We start from the raw sequence: 25,433 nt of genomic DNA, 5'->3' as shown, positions 1-25,433 counted from the left end.
TTCGCCAGATCACGCTCCACTTGGTCTAACCACCTCGCTCGTTGCGCCCCTGCTCGTCTTGTTCCTACCGGATTCGTGGCGAACACCTGTTTTGCAGGACAGTCATCCGGCATTCTCGCAACATGTCCCGCCCAGCGTATCCGGCCAGCCTTCACCACCTTCTGGATACTGGGTTCGCCGTAGAGTCGCGCGAGCTCGTGGTTCATCCTTCGCCTCCACATTCCGTTCTCCTGTACGCCGCCAAAGATGGTTCTTAACACTCGTCGCTCGAATACTCCGAGTGTACGCAGGTCCTCCTCGAGCAATATCCATGTCTCGTGCCCGTAGAGAACAACCGGTCTAATAAGCGTCGTATACAGGTTGCACTTCGTGCGAGGGCTAAGCCTTCTCGACCGCAGTTGCTTGTGGAGTCCATAGTAGGCATTTCTTTAATCAAAGGTTTGTTTATTAAAGCAAACCTCTAGATATTTATTTGTGTAAGTTGTTCTGAATGTTGGGGAAATAAGCTGATAATGTTTTAATAATAAATTTATTTTAAACTTAAATTATTTTGTATACGATAAGCTCAACAGCACAATTTAACCTCAACAGCACAGCATAAGGTGCTGTTGAAGTTAAATTGTTCTAAAGTCATAAGAAAAACAATTGAGATCAAGATCGAAGTATCGTTCATAATGATCAAAAGGCTGTCATCATATAAAATGCCCAAAATAACACATCGAATATTGTTTTCTTCCTCTTTGTGAGAACCAATTTCGTACTAGGATGAAAATTTCTTTATTTGTTGGGTTTAGATTTCCGTTCACTCTTTTTTTCTATTCTTGCATAGATGCAGGGGCTTCTTTGCTTCCTTTTTTATGACTTGTTTCTAGCAGTACCGAGTGGGTGATGAAAAGTATTTAGAGAATTTCTATAGGGCAATGCTGTGTGTGTTTCGGTGATTCTACTTTCTTGGAGTTTATTTGTGATCCTGGATTGAAATGAGTTCAACGAAAATCAGTTGGAAATAGTTATACAATGCTGTTATGTTAGAAAGATTGACATATTGAATTACACAAGGAAAACAACACCGTTTTTTACGTTTAATGTCTCTTAAATTTATCCAAAACTTCATACCGGTTGATGGAGTTTCCTTTTTTCTTTCAACTGTAAGCTTTCGCTGTTATGTATAATTTATAACTTGTTTGTTGGTTGGCAAAGCAATTTCGAGATTTACAAATGCTGTATTATACTGTTTCGCGTTGTTCTCGAATTTTATCAATTTAAATTCGTAGTAAACAGGAATGGTTCCGTCCAGTATGGTTTGATCTGAATTTGCTTTTGTTTTAATGCTATCACGTGAACAGGCTTATAGTATATTTTTTTATTCACTTTCACATATGGATTTCAATTTTTTTTCCTTTAGCTTACTTGCAAAGATAACATTTGACTACCATCATTTCCTCGCGCAGAGTACGATAAGGTTCACATACGAATTGTTAGGAATTTCGATTCATGTTATTACTTGAGATAATTATAGTTGAGAAATTATTCTTATTTTGTCATGTCTTGACAGATTATAAACCTTTAAGGGAAAACATCACAAATTAAAAAACAAATGGGGAGTCCATTTTTAAAAGCCAAAATTATATGGTTTTATTTACTGATTGGTTGAATTTCATGCACAGGTTTTCTCGTTCATTAATAATAATTAGAATGGGATACTCTTGATTTTGGTGAATACAATATGTTGATAAATTTGGTTATTCTAACTTTTTCATCCTTCTGATGTTTGCACATTATAATTAAGCGGTTTTACCCTCACCGTTGCACTTTTTTTTCGTTAATTAGTAATAGATGTTTTTGTTTCCTGTGGCATAGCGTTTAGCTGATATAATTATCTGATTTCTACTAACACCCGTCAAAGCAAAACACTAGTTGTATAAGATTTTAAATGGTGTATGGGATTTTTTCATACCCATAGAAATTCTACCAGTGATCGTAACAATGTTTTGCGACGAAAACATGAACCTGACATGAAACAATACTCGTTTTTGTTCGGTTGAATAACATTCGGTAGCGGCGTTTAGTTACTAAAATTCAACCGTAACCAAGAAAGACCAACTAAACCAAGCGATTGTGTATAGCGCTGCATCACAAATTCATTTATTTATATTTGTCCGTACTTTCTTCTTCGGTCGTACAAATTTCTTGGAAAGTTCGATGTATTCATTTCCACTGGATTTTTGTAATCAACAGTAATGCCTCGATGGGGTTTGCCTTAGCCACAAACTCTATCAAAAAAGAACCAACAAGTGTGAGCTCTTCTTATAAATTTGTATGCATTCCCTTTCTATTGTATTCGCAAATTGATTTCAAAATACCTTACAATAGCATGTCTGTTACACAATATAATATTTTTAAAGTAATTTTTTGATACTAATAAAAATAGCAGTAAATATTCATAATGTATCAGATGCGGATTTTCTTCATATTATAATCATAATCAATAATATTTTCTTCTTATCTGAGAGAAGATGATTTGCTCTTTCCATTCCTCTGGATGATGTTTGTCCCTTTTTCCGAAAGAGGGTCACTTCTGAGAAGTTTGAGTGATCTTGTCTTTTTTTCAATTGTTCTCAACCCACAAATTACAGCTCCTCATCCCCGAGTTCCTGTTTGATCTTGGAGAAGTCGAAGTCTTCCCCGGTTCCACGCTTGAAGATATCCAACACATCCAGACAGGTAGTCTCGAAGTGTGTAGTGGCGTCGTACGATTCAGAGATGAACACCTGCGACTGCAGTCCATTGTCGGTGGGCTCGTAGTAATCCGACACCGAAATGAACTTTTGTGCAATCGGAGACAACAAATCAAGTCCAGGTCGGATTTCCTCCTCCGGATTTGCGGTTTCTACTGTTGTAGATACCATGCCAATGAACCAACCCTTGGCCGAAACCTGGTGAGTCGAGCTGATGAGCGAAACGTAGATGTCGGAGCGACGTCCGACCTGCTTCTGCGGAATGATGATCTGTGTGGACAAGGCGTCCTTGGTGTTGGCCACTGGATGATCCAGCAGGCAAATGCATCGGATCACCTTTCCCTTGATGCGCACCTTAGGAATTGAAAAAGAAAAAAAAATTAGCTACTCTGAGCAGAAGAAATGCGTCCTATCGAGCTTACCTTATCAGGTACATAGGTGGGATCACAGTATACCTGCTTGCATTTGGCCACTTCGGTGCCAGAGCGTACACCCACTACCTTACCGCTGTCGTCGTAGACAATCTCATCGATTGGTTTGTCCAGCATGTAGGTGCCACCATAGATGGCCGACAGCCGAGCGAATCCCTGTGGCAGTTCTCCCAAACCGTACATCGGATACAGGTACGGTGATTTGCCATAACGAGCAAGGGAGTCTGAGTACAACTTGATGCGGTTGACGGTCTTGACGGCCGGTTCCGCCAGATATTCGTCGTCACGGTACAGAGCCAGAGCGTGACCTACGAAATCTTGCGTGTTCTTGTCCAGTCCGAATTTATCGTACAGTTCCTGCATGCTCTTGGCGGATGGGTCAAAGTCGCCCCACGTTTTGGGATCATCCTGCACGAAGTCCTGAACGTAGATCAAGAAGTTCCGGAAGCGGCGTTTCTCGAACAGGCCTGAAATGTAGAACGAGTATCTATTGGTCAGTTTCGCTCGCTTTAAGCTCCTCGGAATAAGTACTTTTTTCGATTTTTGTAATTTCTTTATGATGAAAAAAAATCGAAGTTCTAATATGCATAAATAAATGAATACCTAATACCAGGAACGAAATCAAAAGATTTAAATATCAAACATCAGTAATATCGATTTCTTAAAAGTTTAAATTAGCTACACTTATGGTTCAAACTAAGTAGAATTTTGTAATAACCTTGTATTTAATCATTTTTAACATCTTTTAGTCCAACAGTTCTCTAACATAGGAAAGCTATCTCAAGTTCAACCTCGGTCAATTCAATCAAATCCGTTATGTTAGTTGAAATAATCGATGAAAAGCCCGTTCAACAGCCAATTGAAATCGGTTTCAATCGATTTCGATTGGTAAATTGTTGTTCACTCAGCCAATGTTGTGATCGAAACTAATCCAATTGACGTTCAATGAAGCCAATCGGAATCGATCGAAACCAATCGAAATCGATCAAGCTCGAGAGCAGGATTCGTTTCTATCGGTTTCTATCGCACTAACACAAATGCAGTTGTTTACTGTCAAAAAACAGCTGATTCGGTTTTGTTTTTTAATATTCAAGTTTGAAAGTGATGTCATTCGGTGCGGTGTCCTCTGTCGTGTACTGAGTCGGTGGTGCTGTGCCGTGCTAAGTCGGTGTCGGTAGTGCTGTGTTGGTCGATGCTGGTCGGTGCTGCTGTGTCAGCCATGCTGTGTCGGTGGTGCTGTGCCAATCATGCTGGGTCGGTGTTGCTGTGAAAGTCGTAGTCTGCCAGGTATTCTGAGTCGATGGTGCTGTGCCAGTGAAATTGATGTCGGTCGATGTGGTGTCGGCGGTGCTGTGTCAGAGATGCAGTATTTTGTGATAGCCAGCCGGAAAATAGACACAAAATTTTCCAGAAATAAATAATCTTTATTAAAAAATACTTTATCCGTTATTTTTTTCATTTTCCTTTTTTGTGGGGTCGAATCATAAACTCAGTTTTTTTTTTCAATTCTAGCGGAGACGCATCGGGAATCGAAAAATTAATTAAAAGTAAAATTTAAGACCATTACGATTTTGCTTCTTTTATATAAGAAAATTAATCCTGAAACCTCATAGAGTATAGCTGAATAAGAAAATGACAATAAAAACAGCGCGTTAGTATTAGTGTCTGGCCGTTCATTCAGCAGCCTGATAGAAATCGATTGAAGTCAATTGGAAAAACAGCTGATCAACTGTCAATCCATTTCAATTGATTTCGATTCAGTTCTGTTGAACACACCTGAAATCAAGCGCTCTCTTCTTGCGATTCGCATACAGCGAAGCCAGTATGATTTACTACACACGTCAATCAATTTCCCTTTCTAGATAATGGCACCATCCAAGAATAGCGTCGCGACGGAAGATAGCAATACAGAATAATACAACAATCGACTAAGTATGTGTTTCTCGGTAGTAAATAAGAATGATGTGATTACCACGGTCAGCTGTAGCTGATTTGCTGTGAACCGTAATGTAAACGCGTATGATTTTCATTCAATATCCGGTCTTTGAAATATAATGTCCATTTTTTCAGCATGTTACAGCTTTTTAAATGCCTTGATAAATAAACCTATTATTTAAAAAAAAATGTTACAGCTTTGAAAAAATCATTTAAAAAAATTATTTCAATAACTCTTTGAAACGTCAAACACCCAAGGAAGTAACCAAGGTTATTAAATTTACTATATACCCGCCTTGGAAGTAACGACTCTAAGCTTTGATGACAGCATCACAACTTAAAATTGCTTTTTAGCACTAGCTTTAGGTATTTGTATTTTATTTTATTTCTTAGCGAACCAATTCCCAATTCTTCTTCTTCTTCTTCTTGTTTGGTTGTGGTAGCGGGTGCGACCACATTTGGATCGGTGACTGTGACCATATATCCAGCGGTATTCTTGTATGTGTTTATTTTTTGTTACGTGATCGTAAGGATTATTTTACTAGAGTTTCTTTTTGGTAATCTAAGTTACAGTTTAGATGTTCATTTTAGCATTTTTTAAAAATTCTACTACTTCTTTTAGAAGTAATGTATCTTTTGTCTTCAATAGTTCAGCAATATTGGTAAATTTACCATCGAAGCTGAATTTCGTTCGGAGATCTTTGTACATGTGACAATTTAAGATAAGGTGTTCTGCCGTTTCTGGTTGGTTGCAATTTTAGCAATTAGGGTTATCTACTATCCGCATCTTATTTAGCCAGTATTTGCTGTAGTCGTGCCCAGCCATAAGGCGATTGAGGGTTCTGGTTTCGGTGTTTGTTAGATCCATTTTGTGATACCATGGTTTTGCAGAGAATTGTGGTTGAATATTGAAAAATTTAAGACCTTTCGAGAGTTCTTGTGAGTACATTGTATACCAATTGTTTGCTTGATTTTGTTTATGTTTTTCAAAATAGAGGTAAGCGTCCTTGAGCAAAATTGGGTTTCGTATCGATTCGATATCGTTAGTTCCGGTTCCTTTTTTGGCCAACTCATCTGCAATATCGTTCCCTGAAAGATCGATATGACTAGGGATCCACTGAATTTGTATGTTCAATTCTTCACAGGACTTTAGAATTGCGTCAACGATTTTACATCGATTAATTTGGTCAAGATAGTTTCCAAGTAATGTGCAAGATGACAGCGAGTCCGTCAAAATTACTGAGTTTTCGAACCTTTCCTTTCTAATTTCTTCTGTTGCGGTGTTAATTGCTAGAAGTTCAGCTGTCATAATACTTGTTTCTCGGTCGAGCGCCAATATAATTTTTCTTTTTCTAGATTCTATGTAGACTCCAATACCGCATCTATCACCTAATTTCGATGCATCCGTGTAGATTCGATGGCAGTGGTTGTATCGACTGTTAAGGATACCCAGCACTTTTTGTTTCAACACTCTTGGATTGACATTGTTCTTGGAACAGTTAATGCCAATATTTGTAGAGATGTTCACTTCGATTTTCTTGGATTGTACCATAGGACTTATGCGCATAAACGTTTCTTGATATTCCACGAATATTTTTTCCATAAAACTTAGCTTCTTCGTATCTCCTCTAAAGTCTGACACTTTTTGTAGTTGGTTGTAAACTGGAGTTCTATAGTATACAGTTCTAGCAGTTTCCTTACATGTAACAAATTTATTTCTTACTTCCCAAGGTTCTTGACCAGCTATAGCTAGAAGCGTATTTCGAGGGGTAGTTCTGCTGCAACCCGTGGCTTTACGCATAGCATCGTTTAGGATGACCTGTATTTTTTCTTTATTAGTTTTGCATGTGTTCCCGATTATTGAGGATCCATACTCAGCTTTACTACGTAATAGTGCGTTGAAAACTAATGACATAGTTTGAGGATGGCTTCCTTCACGTGTTCCACAAATAACTTTCATCATTCTCAGCCGTTCCTGAATTTGTTTTGCAGTTTGTTTAGCGTGAATCCCAAATCCGAAGGATCGGTCTATATGGATACCCAGATATTTGTGGCTCGCGACCGTTTCCACAGGTACGTTATGTATTCGGATATTGTGTTTGCGTTTTCCCCTGAGGAGAAGTAACGCTTTAGTCTTTGCAGGGTTAATTTGAAAGTTCAACCTTCTAGCTCTGGAAACAAAATTGTTCAGTAATTCTTGAGTCCTCTGTTCTACTGTTTCAAGAGATTTTCCTCTAACAACCAGGGCAAAGTCATCAGCAAATTGCAGAATATCTGCGTCTTCATTCTGAGTAAGGTGTAAGTCAGAAGTGTATAAATTAAATAATGTGGGTGAAAGTACGTCTCCCTGAGGTAATCCATTACTGATTGTTCGTGTCACACAGCTTTGCCCGACTTGCATGGATAGCTTCCTGTTTCTCAGGAAGTATCCAACCCACACTACAATTTCTGGAGGAAATCGTTGGTTTGTCATAATATCTTCCAAAAGTTCTGTTTTGACAGCATTGAATGCATTCATTAAATCAATGAAAATAATAGATGTAATGAGTTTTTTCCTTTTGCTATCCTTGACGATATTTGTGAGGAAATTAATGCATGTTGTCGTTGAAACGTTTTTCCTGAATCCGAAAGATTTTTCAGGAAGGATGTTGTTGATGTTTATGTGGGTTTGGATCTTTTCCAGAACCGCACTGTTTAAAATTTTTGTTAGTGTTGGAACCAGTGAAATTGGTCGTTTACCTTCGATACTTGACTGATCCTTTCCATGTTTCGGTATAGCGATAACCTTTATTTCTTTCAGTTGATACGACAGGTTGCCTGCTATAAACATCTTGTTAAGATCGTTTATTATGATGTCTCGTACAGAGGGATGTAAATGTTTCAACATACCATATGTTATTTGGTCATTAGATGGGGCTGACCTGTTTTTCTTTCGGCATAGAATACTATTCCACAGCTCTGCATTAAGGATATTATATTCACACGTTCTTCCATACGACAATGGGATATCAAAATCAATATCGTTGTTGCCGAAATGTAAGTCCATGAACTTTTCTGCCATGTCAACATCTTCCTGTATAGGGTTGTTGGTCTTTTGCTTTTTGTTGTTTCCTGCTATCCTATTTATTTTATCCCAAAGTGCCTTAGAACTTATTTGAGGATCTATACTGGCAGCGAACTCTTTAATACTCCTTTTCATTGATTCTTTTTTGGTACGAATAAAGATTGCTCTGTTTTTTCTGACCTCAATGGCATTTTCTATGGTGCTTTGAGAATTAAACTTTTTAAGAGATGTTGCTTTGTTTTGCCATGCCTCCTCTACTTGCTGATCCCACCAAATTTTTGGGATGTGTTTACTTTTTTTCCTGTTATTCCTAACGCTCCAAAGAAGGATTTCAGAACGTCTAACCCTGAAATTTCCTCACCAGTTAAGGCTGAAATGTCTTTAAAAATTTGTTGATAGTTCGTGTAAGTTCGAGTGTCATTTGTCTTTTCACTTGTTATGTCCATCTCTATCAACAAATGTTGACTACAGCCGATGGATTGAGGTAGAACTTTCCAATTGACTACTTGGAACAAGTTGGAAGAGCATAAGGAAATGTCTATGGCAGTCGACCTTCTTCCTAACTCTAAGGGAACATACGTTTTTTCACCCGTGTTGATTAGTATGAGGTTTGAGCAGTTTATAGCAGTTACGAGGATCGAACCTTTTGGGTCAGTCGTATCGTCACCCCAAGCTGGGTGATGACAGTTTACATCACCACCTATAATTATTCGTGTATATCTATTGAGTTGTAGGAAAATGGCATGCATGCTGGTCTCGAATTCGTTCTTGTCAATGTGAGGAGCTACATATATAACGGCTATCACTATATCAAATTTTGTCATTTTAACTGCGGCGAATTGAATGAGATCGGAGTTGCTATTTATATTAAGTTTTAAGTAGTTGAGGGAATTTTTAAGAAATATTCCAACTCCACCATAACCATCAGGTCTTGATACAAGGATTCGATGATAACCAGAAATGTTGTACTCCCTGTTACCCTCTTCTCCTTCTTTACTCCATGTTTCAGACAATAGGGCTACATCATAGTTTTTATCCGAGAGTACACGATGTACTTCTTGCTTATTTTTGCTCAAACTTTGGATATTAGATTGGATAATTTTCATATTGCTTTTTTTTTTTTTTTTTTTTTTTATTCGTTTTGATTATGCTTAATGAACTCTAAACTGTTTGGGTTTATCTTACCTTTATCGATCATACTTGTAACAAAGGTGGAAAATTTTTCTCGGTGGTTCTCATCAAGTCTTTGTTGCTTACTTGATGAAGGGCTGGCTGTAGTTTCTTCTATGGTTGCGGTCGTATGTGTCTTACCTTGCTGTTGTTTTCTCAAATTTTCCTTGAAACGTTCTACTTCGGTGCTCTTGAACTTATTGAAGAGTGCAGTTCCATTAAATTGCTCGCTGTCTGTTTGCTTCCTGGCATTGAACACATTAATCGAGTCACTGATGATAGGCGAATTTATTTTTTCCGCTACCCTCTTGCGTCGAACCGTACTTGATGTGTCCTTGTTTCGTTGCTGGTATCTTCCGGCAGTCATACTGGCGTAAGACTCCTCCGGGGTTGGATCTTGTGAAGATTCAACTAGCGCCTCATAAAAGTTTTGGGTTTTTATTGGATACCGTTCGTGTACTTCGATTACTGTTAGGTTAGTGCGAGCTAAAATGGCTTGTAAGTTATTTTGTCTCGTTCTCTCAGAACATTTTGGGTCCGTCGTAGCATGGTTCTCTCGGCAATGAAAACATTTGGTTTCTTTATTGCAGTTGTCGAACTCGTCTGCATTCGGATGCATTTTTGTGCATTTTGTACATCTTCTTCGACTTTTACAATTTTCTGTACGATGATTGTAACGCAGACAATTCATACAGATCATGGTTTTTCGATAGAACGGACGGACGTTAACAGAGCAATGGAATAACTTGATGGATTCCGGAAGTTTGTTAGCTCTAAACAGTACACTAACCCGTTGTGTGGGAATTTTACCTTTTTCTTCTTCCCAGCGGGTCAAACGCTGAATTTTCATTATAGGGCACTCACATAGAATTTCTTCCATCATTTCGTCTTCGTTTATATCAAGAGGTACTCCTGCGATTACCCCGGAGACCGCTACTAAATGTTGGGGAATGTACGCACGGTAGTTGAGTTCATTCAAATTTTTATCACTGGTGAGGCGATTTGCTATAGCGTAACTATTAAGATAAACCATTACCTTGTGACGTCCAACATTTTTTAAATCCAGGATGTGCGCTTTGTAAATGATCATTTTGCGCAGTGTATTAGCAAGTGCCAATTTGTTTATTTGATTGTCCCCTGTTTTCTTTAACAATTCTATAAAAACTCGGAACGGTCCTTGATCGCTGCCTATGTATTGATAATTTATCTTGGGTTTTCGTGTTGTGCTTGTCTCATCCTTTTCGAACGCCTTTTTTCTGGTTCCGGTGTTTGGTTCCGGATTGTCCATATCCTGGTCGTCTTCCTTGCTGCTAGCCATTTTTAAGCTGGCACACTTTCATTTCCTGTTATAACCTCACTTTCTTTTTAAGTTTTCACTGGCGTCTTTTTCGCCGTAAATTGGCGTTTTCCACTTAAAACACACTATCTGATCTGAATTCACTCCAAGCAGTTTCCGTAGAACAGTTTACTCCTTCAGCTACTCGAAAAAAAACACCTTTTTCCGGCCGATTTCGATTTGAAAATTCAAATTTTTTATACGCATCCAAAATTGCTTCCGTTCCGTTTACACGCTTAACTCCGAATGAATTCCCAATTCAATTTCGACAAATTGTGAGCATGGCTAGAAACGAAACTTGTGTGGTACAAACAACAAAAGCAGCACCAATAGTAGCTAGCAGGGTGGTCGTAAATGTTTATATGCATCTGCCCAGCCGCCACCCCTATAGGACACTAGGTAGCTGCTGGCTGGTGGATAGATAACTATGTAAGTTTGGTGCCGAAACGAAAGTCGCATCGTCAAACTGGGCAGCAGCAAGCATCAGTACAGTTAATTATTACACTACCATTCATACTGATCTACGACTTTCCTTCATTGCATGATCATTGCTGGGCAAGTCACGAGCTAACCGGTCAGATTTATTCGTAATTTGTGCTCTTCTCTATCTAGCTTGCAGTTGCGACTGTCGTCGGTTCTGTTTGATTTCCAAACTGGTCGTGGTTTCAGAATTTCGCTTTATTGCTTTATTTATCTTTATTCCTTTATATTCTATCAACAAGATAGAAAGTTTTTTGCATCAGAATTAAATCAAAGGTATAAGGTAATAAGGTATGAACTGGTAGACTAATAACAACACGAAATGCATTTTTGATAGCAAGACACCTGGTGGTCGGATTGGGAACCTTTTGAAGGCAGTTTATGTAAAAATACGTTTTGTTACGCATGATCTTCCAACTCCGTTTGGCATAATGGTCGTTTGGCATAATGGTAGTTATGCATAAAAGTTGTTTGGCATAATGGACGTTTGGCATTATGCCAAACGGCCATTATGCTTAATGACCATTATGCCAAATGATTTTATGCCAAATGATTTTATGCCAAACGACTTTCCTGCCAAACGGCTTTATGCCAAATGACTTTAGGCAAAACGGTGTAGGACCTACAAGGCATCATAAAGGCACTCCACTATGGTGCTCCAAAAATAGTTTAAAAAACGAAACTGTAGAGTCAAACATTACCTAATTTTAAATTACAAATTTAACAAAATAAACTAAAATTCAGAAAATGAAAATTTTAAAAATTCAATTAAAAATTCTTCTCAATATATTAAGTGATTTTTAGAGTTTTTTTTTGTAATTTTTGCATTATTTGTAACCCCGTTCAATTTTGGCAACAGGCTCACTAGGTCATCGGCCCCCGGATCGGAAGGAATATTGCAACCGGACCGATAACTGTCAAACCATTAGTTGTCAGTTTGAATCTATCCGGTTTCCCTTCGAAATCTGTTGGATTTCCTGACAATTTCTCCGCTGCCATACAATGACAGATATCGAAATCGATCAGTTTAGTTTCGATTCGAATTCTGTCAGCTTTTCTTGCGACGGGCCATCATTTGAAAACGATCGGTTATTTTTCGTGTTTGTCGCACGCCGCGTTTTCGTTGCCGGTCAAAATTTCACGCCTGCTTCATGCCTAGCGCATTCAATTTGCTGAAACAAGGTGGTGGAGAAAAAGCTGGGGGAGCTTCGGCCATAATTTCATGGGACCATTTCATCAATTCACTGTTCCGCTACTATCAGAATATGAGACAGGAGCAAAACCCCGGCAGTGAAACAGTTTACCGCTACAGAGAGCCCTCAGCAGAAACATCAACCCTCAGGAAATGGCCATCATCGACGCAGCTTACTCCCTTTTCGACACCTTCACACCATTCCCCGGACGTTAGAGATGAATCATCCAACAGGATGAAAATCCAGAAAAAAACTCCCCGGACGCAAAAATCTCGAGAAGGCATGAAGACCAAAGTGGACCACATGCTCAACGCCATCCGCTACGTTACCTACAATTGTTCCTTCCGGAGAACGCTCTAGTTTCCATGAAAATTCTCGCTTCCGAAATGCGTCAACCGAACGTAAATCCTAGGGCTGCTGACCCAAAATGAGCGCACCAAAATTGAAATCCGTCAGGGTTTGTGTTTGGAAAGCGAAGCATCAGTAACATTCTCGGAGGATGACGTTGAATGTGGTCAGGAACTACAGGAGCAGCAGCACGAAACAGGCTCCGTTTGTTTGGAGCTGCAGTACAAGAAAGCTATCGTCGACCGGCTGCGGGGTGTTTGCGGCAGCAGAGCACCCCCCAATCTGGCACACCATCTGCTTGGCTTTGACCTGAGCAAAGAACTGCTACTCACCAATTTGCAGCAACCGGGGGTGCTTCCCGACCAACTGCAGCTTATTTTGCCGCTGGAGGAAGGTAGGTATTTATAATTTGTTTTTGTGATTTGTTGTTTTTTTAGCATTTTTTTTTGCAGGCCAACTCAATTCCCCAGCCCAAGAGCTAGTGATCGAGCACGGCTGACCCAAAATGAGCGCACCAAAAATTAAATCCGAAAGGGTTTTATCGAGTTTTTGGAAAGCGAAGCAGAACCATTCTCGGAGGAACTACAGAAGCAGCACCACAAAACAGGCTCAGTTTGTTCGGAGCTGCAGTGCAAGAAAGCCATCATCGACCGGCTGCAGGAGTGTTTGCCGCAAAGCACCCCCAATTTGGCACACCATCTGTTTGGGTTTGACCTGAGCAAAGAACTTTGACTGCTTATTTTGCTGCTGGATCAAACCTTGGAGGAAGGTAGGTGTTTCTGATTTATTTTTGTGATTTGTTGTTTTTTAAATTTCTTTTGTAGGCCAACTCAATTCCCCAGCCTAAGCGCTACTAATAGAGCACAGCTGACCCAAAATGAGCGCACCAAAAATGAAATCCGAAAGAGTTTGGTCGAGTGTTTTAAAAGCGAAGCAGTAACCTCGAAGTCAATGTGGTCAGGAACTACAGAAGCAGCAGCGCGAAACAGGCTCCGTTTGTTTGGAGCTGCAGTACAAGAAAGCTATCGTCGACCGGCTGCAGGAGTGTTTGCCGAAGCAGAGCACCCCTTAATCTGGCACAAAATCTGCTTGGCTTTGACCTGAGCAAAGAACTGCGACTCAACAATTTGCAGCGGGGTGCTTCCTGAGCAACTGTAGCTTATTTTGCTGCTAGATCAAACCTTGGAGGAAGGTAGGTATTTATGATTTATTTTTGTGATTTGTTGATTTTTAGCATTTTTTTTTTGTAGGCCAACTCAATTCCCCAGCACCAAAAATGAAATCCTAAAGGGTTTTGTCGAGTTTTATGTGATCCGCGTGGATACCGGCGAATGGAGCGAAAAATTCTCCTTGGACGTGGCCGGCTCGAGTGGAGTCATCGCGTGCCAAGCAAACAACATGGCCTATCAGGTGAGACGCTACCTAATTTAACCTTTATTTTCACTTGTTAATCAATTGACTTTTTCAGATTGGAGTTAACAATACCCTCACGCATAACTCTCTCACGAAGCAGATTGTGTTTATGCCATACTTCGTGCTCATAAACCGAGCAGAGTTTGATGTTGAAGTACAGGAACATCTGCGGACAGCGGACAGCGGACAGCTGAACCAAAGTGAAAGTTAACGATTGTGTTCCGCTGCGGCCTAAAACCGAAGATAATCGAATGCTGCGAGTTAAAGCTTCTGGGCGTCCGGAAATTACTGCCTCCTTCAAGTACACCGAAGTTCAATGTACGCTTCTACAGCTCAAAAATCGCTACGGTGGCATTAATGTTGATGTCCACGTAACGGAGGGCGCCATCTACATCACGATTTCTGGTTATCATGTTGGGGATGCTCCAGCTCTGCTGATGAACCACACCTGTGAGCCGTTTGCATTCAAGGAAAAGGGTGATGTTAATGGTAAAATTCGATGCCTTATCAGATGGTTCTGCACACCTGGGTCAATCCAGTTGGTGAGCGATAGTTTTTGATAGCGGATCGAAACTGGCCCCAGTGGAAAATGACCTACGCAAGGACGACATCAGTGAGTTCGCATCGCCAAGTGATAAAGCCGTCTGTTGGGTATCTTTCCTCAACGGAACTCAACGAATTTCGCTCATAACCGATAACGCTAACATTGCTTACGAGCTGCATTCTGCAAGTCGTCTAGACCAAGTAACACAGGAAATGAAACTAGAAATCCATGGCGTTGGCCTGTCGCTTGTCAACAATGCCAAAAAGACTGACCTTATGTACATCGGAATTGCCAGCTCCGGGGTTATCTGGGAAGAATGCAAACGTTCGGGTCGCTTCAAACAGATGAAAATACAGGAAACAATTTACGTTGAAAATGCCTAGCAAAACTACCTCCGTGATGTCGAAATTGGCGCTTCTTCCAACAGAAAATACTTCCTCGAGGGAGAGAAACGTCTGGAGGTAAACTTCCAAAACAACATCATCAAGAAATCCACCGATCGAGCCATCAAGCGCATATTTTACCCCGGCATATGGCTAGAGATGAAATCCTCCTCCCACCAGTTGCAGTTCCACGCCAAAATCAATCGAATACAAATCGACAACCAGTTGAGCGACTGTATCTTCCCGGTCGTTTTGGCACCGATTCTTCCGCCCAAAAGCGTTGCTGCAACAACCGAGTTTAAGCCTTTTGTCGAGATGAGTATGGTTCAACGAATAATTCCACATTCTAATGTAAAGCAATTCAAATACTTACGGGTACTAATGCAAGAGTTCCACGTCAAGGTAGATCTGATCTTCATCAATGAAATATTCGAGATGATCAGCTCAGAAATAACGGAAACTGAAGCGGTAAGTACTTCGATTAAGTGAATAGTAACGAGATTCAAAAATTGTAACTTTTTTAATTTTTGTTAGAAAAAACTGTTCGCTGAGGATCTCAAGGTGCAACCGCAGCCGCTCAATGCGCACGTGGCCATGCAGTCGCAGGTAGAGGTGAAAAATTTCTACGACAATCTTCACCTGGGACCGTTGAAAATTCACGTCAGCTTTTCAATGGCCGGTTCCGAATCGAAAGCTCTCCCGGGAATATTGTCCACTATTTTGCAAGGTGTTGGCGTTACGCTCACCGATATTAATGATGTCGTTTTTCGATTGGCGTTCTTCGAACGGGAGTTGCTGTTCTTAACGCAGCGCCAGCTGGTTTCGGAATGCGTCACTCACTACAGTGGCCAAGCCGTAAAGCAACTGTACGTTCTGGTACTTGGTTTGGACGTTATTGGCAATCCGTACGGATTAGTCGTTGGTTTTACCAAGGGTGTGGAGGATCTCTTCTATGAACCGTTCCAGGGGGCGATTCAGGGACCTAGCGAGTTTGCCGAAGGTCTTGTGCTGGGAGTGAAGTCATTGTTTGGACACACGGTTGGAGGAGCAGCTGACGCTGTTTCGAAGTAAGATTGAAAAACTTATAACATAGTAGCTATTGATGTTAATATTTTGATCTGTCTGTTCACAGAATAACGGGTGCCATGGGTAAGAGACTGGCAGCGCTCACGTTCGACGATGACTATCAGAAAAAGCGCCGTGATGCCTTGAACAAAAAACCTTCAACCCTGCAGGAAGGAATTGCTCGCAGTGGCAAGGGTCTGGTCATGGGAGTGTTTGACGGTGTCACGGGGGTGTTCACCAAACCGATAAGTGGAGCCAAAGAGGAAGGTGTTGAAGATTTCTTCAAAGGTTTGGGCAAAAAAGGAGTTGGGCTGGTGGCACGTCCTATTGCTGGTGTAACGGACTTTGCCAGTGGAAGCTTCGATGCGGTCAAACGTGCAACAGAACTGTCGGATGAAGCCATGCGACTGCGACCGCCACGCTTTCTCCACACCGACGGTATAGTGAGGCCTTTCAATAAGAAGCCGAGGGCAACAAGTTGCTTAAGTAAGGACAAACTTCTTCAAATTATAAATGTGCGTCCATTAAATTTAATTTTCAATAATTTTGCAGGAATGTTGATAAAGGAAAATTTGCTGCTACTGACGTGTTTGCATATTACGAATCTATCCTAGACAATAAGGATGTGGTGTGTTAACCGACTCTAGGATCATTTATGCAACGAGGAACGATCTTTTCGGTGGATGGCAGGTAATGTTTGAAAGATTTGTATTGTATATCGTTATCGTTTGACAAAATTTATTCTTCTAGTGCGAATGGTCACATCGCTGGTCTGAAATTTTGAGCGTCTCGACCGTTAACGATGGTGTGGAATTGGTGCTCAAAACCCGCGGTGGAAAGTCAGCACTGAAGAAAATGTTCAGCTCTTCTAGCAGCCAGAAGAAAATTTTGTTGCTACCCATGGAATACAAGCGTAACCGGTTGGCGGAATTTATGGAAAGGTTACGGGGCAAAGCCGAATAAGTCGAAAGCATGCCCCAGAATCGATATTTTGATGTATGATCGCGAAGAGCTTTTTGCTGCAACGTGTATCGCCACAATAGTTATGAACTATTTTATCGCATAGCGAAAGTACAAGACAAATAAGTTTTATCATTACCGGGCACTGATATGCTTAATCGGTAGCCGTTCTGCACAAGCGAAGCTAAGCGTCCATTCGATTGTATTTAAGGCAAAGGCAGCTTGAAACGAGAAATAGCAGAAGTTTTTGGCGTTCGAAGCAGCCGATCATCTGCCCCATTGGGCAAATCTTATAAAATTCATAAACAAAATTCCAGCGCATTATAAATATTTTTTTTTAAATATTGTATATATTGCCAAACAAATTATTAAAATTATCCATAGAAATAATGTTATTGTTTTATTTCCAAAAAATTGGAATCCGAACAAAAATTGACATCAGGGCAGAAAAACAACAAAAACAACAGGGCAAAGCGTTCGGATTTTTTGTCCGATTTCGATCGGAAAACCGTCAAATTTTGATGGGAAAACCATCTGATTTTGGTAGGAAATCTAATCGATTTCCGTCTTGAAACGACCCGGTTGTTTTGACAGCTCACTCGCAAAAACTTATCGTCGTCAGGAAAGTTGTTTCACCAGGGCACTGAATTCGTCGGAAATCGGTTGGATTTCTCGTCAGAATTCTAACCGATTCACGGGCTGAACGGTCCGAAATCCTACCGATTTTGGGCCGATTTTTCGATCCGGGCCTTAGTGCAAGTGGGATGCAACTCAAATTTCACCCAAATTTTGACAGATCACACGGGCATTTCTTATGGATATTCTTTTTGCCCCGGGAATTGAACAGCAAGCTGTCATTCATCCCTAACCCTCTAATCGGATATTATATCCAGTGTGTTTAAATTTCAGAATCAAACAAGTTGAAAGATTTATCCGCAATTGCTCAAACCAAATTGGCAACCCTGTTTCCTGTCTTTGTCCGTTTATCATCTTTGGTGTTTTGTCTCTCCCTCCAGCAGCGAAAATCATCAATGATGATACCACACACAGTAAAAAAAATCAATGACTGCCAACAGAAGCTGGGGAGGAATAATAATGACAATAATGACACACGTACTCGACAAAAATGATTACAACAATGAAGAAAATTTTTCTCGCCGTCCCACAGAATGATCGAAAATTAATTTATCGAATGTTCCAGACACATGCTGGCTATCGCAGGAACTTACCCATCAAATCCGAGGCCAAGGCTTCCTTCTGGTCGACCGGAACCTTGGAAATTTTGCCTCCCTTGTAGACGTAACTTCCCTCGACGGACTTGAATTCCAGATAACGGGTCACGCCCGTGTGGATTAGCAGCTTCACAAGCAACCCATTGGCCATCAAGAACTTGGGAATCAAGTCCACATTCCAGTCACGGCCACGACCGTACTTATTCTCCGGAAGCTTCACCCCGAATCGGGCGAACAGGTCTTCCAATGGCGTAATCGATGCAGATTCACCACCGTAGTACTTGTTTCGGTCAATGTGCAGCACTTTTTTGCCGGACACGGACAACATTCCACTCAGGATGCACTCCTTCAGTCCGGTACCGAGGACAATGGCGTCGTATTCCTCATCCATGGTAGTGAGCTTTTTCGATCTGGTTTTGTTCCTAGCTCCTCAAGTCAACACCTCAGCACAGAATCACCGGAAGCGCTCTTTGCGATAGCTTTTTCTTCGCTTTTCCTGTGGCGAGAAAGGTCACTCAACCGAAACTGCACACGCACCGACTTCGATCGATTCCAATCGGTCTAAGGAATGAACGGTTCCGAGTTATTCCGAGTTTTGCGAATAATTTACCGTCGTTGTTCCACGAATGCAGTAAATTTTGGGGCCACTGGTTTTTCACAACCTCCTCAGGATGACGAGAAAAATTTTTGACACAGAAGCAATCAGCCACTTGGTCAAAGAGAGAAGCTTCCACTGAGCTGAGCGAGCAGTGGAGTTTCTCATATATGCTTAATTACAATCACTCAGTCGTGCATTAAAAACTTAACATTCTAGTTCGAGGAAACATTTTTTTTTGGTCAATCATTCCATTACTTATTGCCAATAAAATAATTTATTTTGCACAAGATTTTTGTCTTCGCATATAAGTAATTTACCAACAATAAATTCACAAATTGAGGCATAAATCTCTTTAAAAAATAGCAATTCCGCTGACTCTACAAATTAAGCCAATTTTAGTTTCTTCTTCCGAAGAGTGTAGGACTGGATTTAATGATGATGACTGGGCTTCTCGCGTGATGGAGAAAAGGAGAAAATGGGCGATTATAGCAAGCGTTTTCCAATTGGACAGCAAGCGTTCGCGTATAAGAAAAATGTCACATAAATGTCAAATATGAAATATTTCACATAGACGAGGGGCACTTGAAAATGAACAAAAAAAAACCAAACGATATGTTAGACCGATGCAATAACGTTGTTCGATTTTTTTTTCTAATTAATAATAATTATAATTATTAATTTATCAAGTTAATGAATTATTCAAGTTTCGAGTAGTGTTTCGAAATTACTGGATCGATTCAATGAACAATAATCATACTCAAGAGAAAGTCTTAAACCGAGTCGGTGAGTCATTCGTATAGCACTTAGAGCAAACGCACCAATAAGTGAGTATACGCGGCCCGGTTTTGCTCATTTCAGCGGACCGGTTTTGGGATACACACTCTTTCGCGCACCGGGTGGTAGCATAATTATTTTTAAATTTAGCATTGCACTGAGAAAACTTTTGAAGAAAATCTTAATCTTAAATTAATACGGACCGAGTAAATTTTCGGAGTCGTCCACCAAACGGCTCTTCTTAGTTACATGATCTTTTTTGGTCATAAAATACGATGCTTCGAGTTTGTTTATCTGAAATTGAGTGAGAAAGGAAAAAATGTTATCAAAATTCATAGGTAGAAAAAAGTCCTAAACAATATAAAATACAAAATAAATATAACTCACCATCAGAACCAGCAATTGCACTTTCTCGTTCAATTCCTGGATAAACCCGAAAAAATATAACGAAATTGCGAATTCAACTGGTTATCCAAAAAAAAATCCATCCACAATTTTAATCTCATACACATTTTTTCCTAAAATTATTATTATTATAATTTATTAGAGACCTTTATAACCACCCGGGTCATTCGGGTCTTTTCTTAAAATGGATATCAACAAACATCCACACGCTGCGACGTCGTTTGTTTATAGTTCAGCTTAAAACTTCAACTTCTTTTTCTATCCAACGTGCAGACTGAAATAGTTGCTTCTCCGAAAAACTGGGTCCCATTAGTTGCAAACTTATTGAGAGACCTCGTTTCGAAAGCCGAATAGGTAGGGACAGTAATGGAATGCCACCCATACGGTTGGATACAAAAATCCTGCACAGCGCATTGGTCTCGATTATTATTATTCCGAGAAAAATCCTCGAAGCTTCACTCAAGGTTGTGGGAGTCAGTAAAATGTTTACTACACGGAATGCACAATCAAAATTTTCAGAAAGCAATCGTCGGACTTGAAGGGCTTTTCGAAAATATTTCATGGAATTAGTTTTTGCGCAATAAAAAAAGTTTCCGCTTTCCGTTCGTTTGTTTAATTCTGCTTAAAACGATAGAATTTTTTCAGTGCATGTTTGATCTCGCCCCTTTCTAGTGAGCAAATTTGGTGATTTTGTCGGTCCCGACGGCAACGGCCCTATTTTGCTCACCTTCATACTAACCCCCGGTGCGGTATGGAAGTGATTAAACTCGTGAGCATTTTCACTTTGCTCGCGATTGCTGCGGATGCCCTTATAGCAGCCAAGCTAGCTCTGTTCTATTCTTCTTTTTTTGTTTCAACATCTTACGGCGTGTTCGTAAATTGATTTTTTTTATCGAAGTGATTCTTTTTATCAATGCTGGCGTTCGTAAATTAAACATTCTGTATGCAAAACCATTTGAAGGTGATTTGACATTTACCAAACAAATCGATGCATCACCCAAAAAATCAGTTTACGAACGCGCCGTTAATGTCATTATCGTTAACTTTCATTAATAATGCAATTGACGGACAGGTATTGAAAACTCTATTTAACTATGTTTATTCTTGTGATCGAACTAACGAACATCAGCTCAGGAGACAATATAGGTACTTTACCACCGAGCCTACCTCAAATGTTTTTAAATATACATTTTCTTCTTGTTGTCCAATTTCACAACATGAATATTTTGCATCCAAATTTTAAAAATTTCCAATTCTCATATTTTGTTGCGAATTTGTTTGAATCTTTACTAATATGATTTAAAAATATAATATGATTTTTCTTCGTCTGATTTGTGTCTCAATGTTTTTGAACAGTAATTTTATCACTGGAGTTCGGAAAAAGTGATGCGAAAAGCACGTCGCGACAGACTTTTTATCTAATCGATAGATAAAGCATAGCTTCGTTTAAAGTAGGTATGGAAATTGGTTTCTACTGATTTCTGTCAACTGGTAGTTGTTCAAAGATCGAAGTCTATTTGAAAAAGACAGGTGATCAACTGCCAATCAATTTCGACCAAACTTCATTGAACAGACTCCGGGAACAGTCTACGAAATTCTAAGAAACGAAGAATCACAAGAACATTCACTTTTAGAATGCCTTAAAGAATGTAATATCTACTTAACTCTGTAAAAATCAAATAATCAAGACACGAATGCCGCAGAGACGGTAAAGTGTCTCAAATAAACAAAAATAAAAAGACTCCATACTTATCTCTTAAATTGTACTCCCAAATTCCAGAATCATTTTAAGTTAACCGAATTCAAGTTTCGTTACCAATCGTGGTTCAACCAGAACTACTCTTTGCGTTAAACCAATGTTCATTTTTGTATCATGCAGTGATGTTTTTGTAAATGTGACAATCTTTAATTTAATTCCCTGCGAAACGCCACAAACTCTTCTAGGTGAATAGATTTTATGCTCTCTACCAATGCAGCATATTTATTTATGTTGAATTCACACTCTCTGCTCTCGCGCTCTCTCTACGGTTCTTATTAGATTTCTCAGCTGCTGAGCAGTCAGTTGTGTTTGTGCTTCGGTTGGAATCGGTCGCGGCGTGTGGGTTTTTCCGGCCCGGTAGAATTTTTTGTTCTGAAAATTTTCGGCAGGTTTTTTCTTTGTCGAATGTTCCCGGATTTGGCCGCATGGTGTACCGGAAGTTAGGTCATTGCATCTCGTTTCCCGTATAAAGTTAGTTTTCTGTAAAAGTTTGATTGAATTTCAGCGTGCCTCGTGCTTTCGTTCGAAATTATTTTGGACAAATCAACAACAATAACAAAAGTGACAGTTTGGGGATTCTCGAGAAACCAATTCACCTAACAGTGATTGTTCTATGGTAAGCCAGTGTCAGAAAGGCGAGAAAGATCAAATTTGTCTTCGTTTTGTTTAGTGAAAAGTTTTGAATAAAAAGATAGAATCATTTGAAAAAGTTTACACCAACTTTTTGTTCAGAAGCTCAAAGCTATCCAACTTTATCTTGAGACACATTATCGAGCTTATAAACCTTAATTCAAAATGTGGATCACAAAGCGAAACAGTGAAAGAAGAGTGTAGAAATCCGCTGTTCCAGCTCTTCTGAGATTTTGCAAAGTTGAGCCGAGCATAATCTTCTCTGCTCACTGCTCACCATCATCAGTTGTTGATTCCAGCAAGCAACAGAAGAAACGCTGGCTAACATATGTCCAGGAATGTCCACAACAACGACGAAACCGGACGAAGGCTATAGCACCATCATCGTCATCATCGCCAACACCATCATTGCCAACGTTTGTGGTACCGGTTTGTGGCCTACAGAAAGAAGCATCCGACGACCGGAGTAAAACATCTGAAGGGATTTCTCTTTTCGGAACACATGCACAGTGGATTGACCGATCGGCAAAAGAATCAACGTCGTAAGCCCAATACAAGGAGCTTTTTACTATTACTGTTTATGTTCTCGTAAAGTGGATCGCGGTTTATTCTCAATACGTTAATTTGCCGGTAAATGTAATAAGTGAACGAACTTTTGAATGTGTCTTGGCCATTTAGGTACCTATCTACGTTGTTTGATAAGAAACTAGTTCGGGCTTCGTAATCAGCTTTGTCTTGTCTGATGTCTGTTCTCAGTTTGATTGTCAGTATCCTAATTTGAAAGCAGTCATAATTGTACGTGATTGTACCATCACACATTTGGCGGGCAGGGTGCCAAGTGAAGAAAATCATTCTTGTGTAAACCAAAAAAAACGATGATTGTGTTAAGTTCTATTTATCTTCGGGGTTAAGTGTGTATCTTACATTGCGGGCTTGATTCTAAGCAGAAAAAAAAATCAAAGTGAGAAGTTTAAACAGAAATAAATTCGCAGGTGGATTGATTCGATTACCAAAAAAATATATCTACTGTGGATTTGCAGTGTGATTCTTTAAGGAAAAAATTATAAACCATAACTGCTGAAGAAAACGGATTACACGGATCTACGGAGTAACTCAAGTTTGAGCTGAACCTGGATAACCAAATTTAACTTGAAAGGTAAGGACACACGAGTTCTACTGTATGAAATGAAACCTTATCAAACCTTATGATTCTCAAAACCTCTAGAAAGCTTTTAACAAATACCTCATTGGATTGCTCATAAAAGTTTTCGATATGCTATAAATAAAGCAATTTAATTTTATCCTCCGAAAACCGCTACTTCAAAGATGATTGTTATCTAAAAAGAAGCTTTTATGCACTTGTATCCCGTAGGCTTTTTTGTAGGGCCTCTTATAAAATACAGACCCCTTTCAATTTTGGCAACACACCTGAACACGACTTAAATCAAACGGGAATTTCCAACTTTTTTTTTATTTGTTGCTTGAAAATTATAGTACAACATGTACAAATTTTTTTGTCAAGCTTATTTAACAATTTAAAATATTTTTTTATAATGTTTCATCATGTTGATTATTTTATTTTTATTTACATAGTATTCCGTCTCACGACATAACTTGACGAACATAATTCCTAAAATTCACTCGGTTCATAGCAACCGTTCTCCAATTTCTCGGGCACCACACGTTCGCCAGATCACGCTCCACTTGGTCTAACCACCTCGCTCGTTGTGCCCCCGCTCGTCTTGTTCCTACCGGATTCGTAGCGAACACCTGTTTTGCAGGACAGTCATCCGGCATTCTCGCAACATGTCCTGCCCAGCGTATCCGGCCAGCCTTCACCACCTTCTGGATACTGGGTTCGCCGAAGAGTCGCGCGAGCTCGTGGTTCATCCTTCGCCTCCACACTCCGTTCTCCTGTACGCCGCCAAAGATGATTCTTAACACTCGTCGCTCGAATACTCCGAGTGTACGCAGGTCCTCCTCGAACAATATCCATGTCTCGTGCCCGTAGAGAACAACCGGTCTAATGAGCGTCATATACAGGTTACACTTCGTGCGAGGGCTAAGTCTTCTCGACCGCAGTTGCTTGTGGAGTCCATAGTAGGCACGACTTCCGCTGATAATTCGCCTCCGGATCTCACGGCTGGTGTCATTGTCTGCCGTCTCCAGCTCGTCGCCGTCGATCGTGACCTTGTTATTACTGGACAAGCGGGTTCGGTCGGTCTCGGATCCGCAGGCCAGCATGTTCTTCGTCTTGGACGTATTAATCATCAACCCAATCCTTCCTGCTTCGCGTTTCAGTTTGCGGTAGATCTCCTCCACCGCCGCAGATGATCTGCCGACTATATCAATGTCATCGGCAAAGCAGATAAGTTGACTGGATCTGTTGAAAATCGTGCCCCGCATTTCGCCCACCGCTCGTCGAATAACACCTTCTAGCGCCACGTTGAACATCATGCAGGATAGACCATCACCTTGTCGAAGCCCCCTGCGCGATTCGAATGAACTCGACAATTCACCCGAAATCCGCACACAGCACTGCGTTCCATCCATCGTCGCCTTGATCAGTCTGATCAGCTTCCCGGAAAAGCCGTTCTCGTCCATGATTTTCCATAGCTCGTTACGGTCGATCGTGTCGTATGCGGCTTTGAAGTCGATGAATAGATGGTGCGTAGGGACTTGGTGTTCCCGGCATTTTTGGAGGATTTGCCGTAATGTGAATATCTGGTCCGTCGTTGACCTCCCTCCATAAAGCCGGCCTGATGACTTCCCACGAATCTGTTGATGTCTTATTTAACACTTTTTTGCTTGATTTTTCATGTTTGTTCTTTTTGTTAAATATGTAATTTTCACAGCTTAACACTCAATGACCTGAATGACTTATGTTTTAGTTACGCTGGGGCCAAGCCTCAGAAAAATGGGCACACAATATTGTACCTCGCGTAGCTTCTACTCCAAAGGATAAAACTTGCATA

General features: G+C 40.3%; 4 protein-coding genes across 9 annotated transcripts in view; 2 read left to right on the top strand and 2 right to left on the bottom strand.

Annotated features, from left to right (window-relative positions):
• Positions 1 to 723: 723 nt before the first annotated feature.
• Positions 724 to 19,030, bottom strand: LOC129744639 (rab GDP dissociation inhibitor alpha). Its single transcript, XM_055737261.1, has 3 exons — positions 18,290 to 19,030; positions 3,161 to 3,636; positions 724 to 3,092 (listed from the first exon to the last, which is right to left on the bottom strand). Exons 1-3 carry the CDS (start codon positions 18,681 to 18,683, stop codon positions 2,631 to 2,633), a joined length of 1,332 nt encoding a protein of 443 aa, XP_055593236.1. The 5' UTR covers positions 18,684 to 19,030; the 3' UTR covers positions 724 to 2,630.
• LOC129744638 (uncharacterized) lies at positions 3,643 to 9,076 on the bottom strand. Its single transcript, XM_055737260.1, has 2 exons — positions 7,994 to 9,076; positions 3,643 to 7,921 (listed from the first exon to the last, which is right to left on the bottom strand). Exons 1-2 carry the CDS (start codon positions 8,301 to 8,303, stop codon positions 5,862 to 5,864), a joined length of 2,370 nt encoding a protein of 789 aa, XP_055593235.1. The 5' UTR covers positions 8,304 to 9,076; the 3' UTR covers positions 3,643 to 5,861.
• LOC129744640 (intermembrane lipid transfer protein Vps13-like) lies at positions 11,222 to 17,420 on the top strand. 4 transcript variants are annotated; one of them, XM_055737263.1, is made up of 9 exons: positions 11,222 to 11,445; positions 12,014 to 13,464; positions 13,520 to 13,887; positions 13,946 to 14,105; positions 14,164 to 15,503; positions 15,570 to 16,102; positions 16,168 to 16,586; positions 16,653 to 16,790; positions 16,851 to 17,420. In XM_055737263.1, exons 5-8 carry the CDS (start codon positions 15,195 to 15,197, stop codon positions 16,712 to 16,714), a joined length of 1,323 nt encoding a protein of 440 aa, XP_055593238.1. In that variant the 5' UTR covers positions 11,222 to 11,445; positions 12,014 to 13,464; positions 13,520 to 13,887; positions 13,946 to 14,105; positions 14,164 to 15,194; the 3' UTR covers positions 16,715 to 16,790; positions 16,851 to 17,420. The 4 variants fall into 4 exon arrangements, with proteins under 4 accessions (XP_055593238.1, XP_055593237.1, XP_055593240.1 ...); XM_055737262.1 differs by lacking the exon at positions 11,222 to 11,445 and having other exon boundaries at positions 11,749 to 13,089; positions 13,148 to 13,464; XM_055737265.1 differs by lacking the exon at positions 11,222 to 11,445 and having other exon boundaries at positions 11,749 to 13,464; positions 13,520 to 14,105.
• A 3,115-nt stretch (positions 19,031 to 22,145) lies between the features above and the next one.
• The window catches only part of LOC129750102 (phospholipid-transporting ATPase VD), a 220,067-nt gene continuing 216,779 nt past the window's right edge, over positions 22,146 to 25,433 (top strand). Inside the window, exons 1-2 of one of the 3 annotated variants that reach the window (XM_055745324.1) lie at positions 22,146 to 22,444; positions 23,451 to 23,614. The gene's annotated coding sequence lies outside the window, so the exon portion shown is untranslated. Of the gene's footprint in view, positions 23,615 to 25,433 lie in introns of all 3 variants that reach the window. The other 2 variants (XM_055745323.1, XM_055745325.1) reach the window with 2 other exon arrangements.

The sequence above is a fragment of the Uranotaenia lowii genome, chromosome 2 (genome assembly GCF_029784155.1).
Source record: "Uranotaenia lowii strain MFRU-FL chromosome 2, ASM2978415v1, whole genome shotgun sequence".
Lineage (NCBI taxonomy): Eukaryota > Metazoa > Arthropoda > Insecta > Diptera > Culicidae > Uranotaenia > Uranotaenia lowii.
This window is presented reverse-complemented; position numbering and strand designations above follow the sequence as displayed.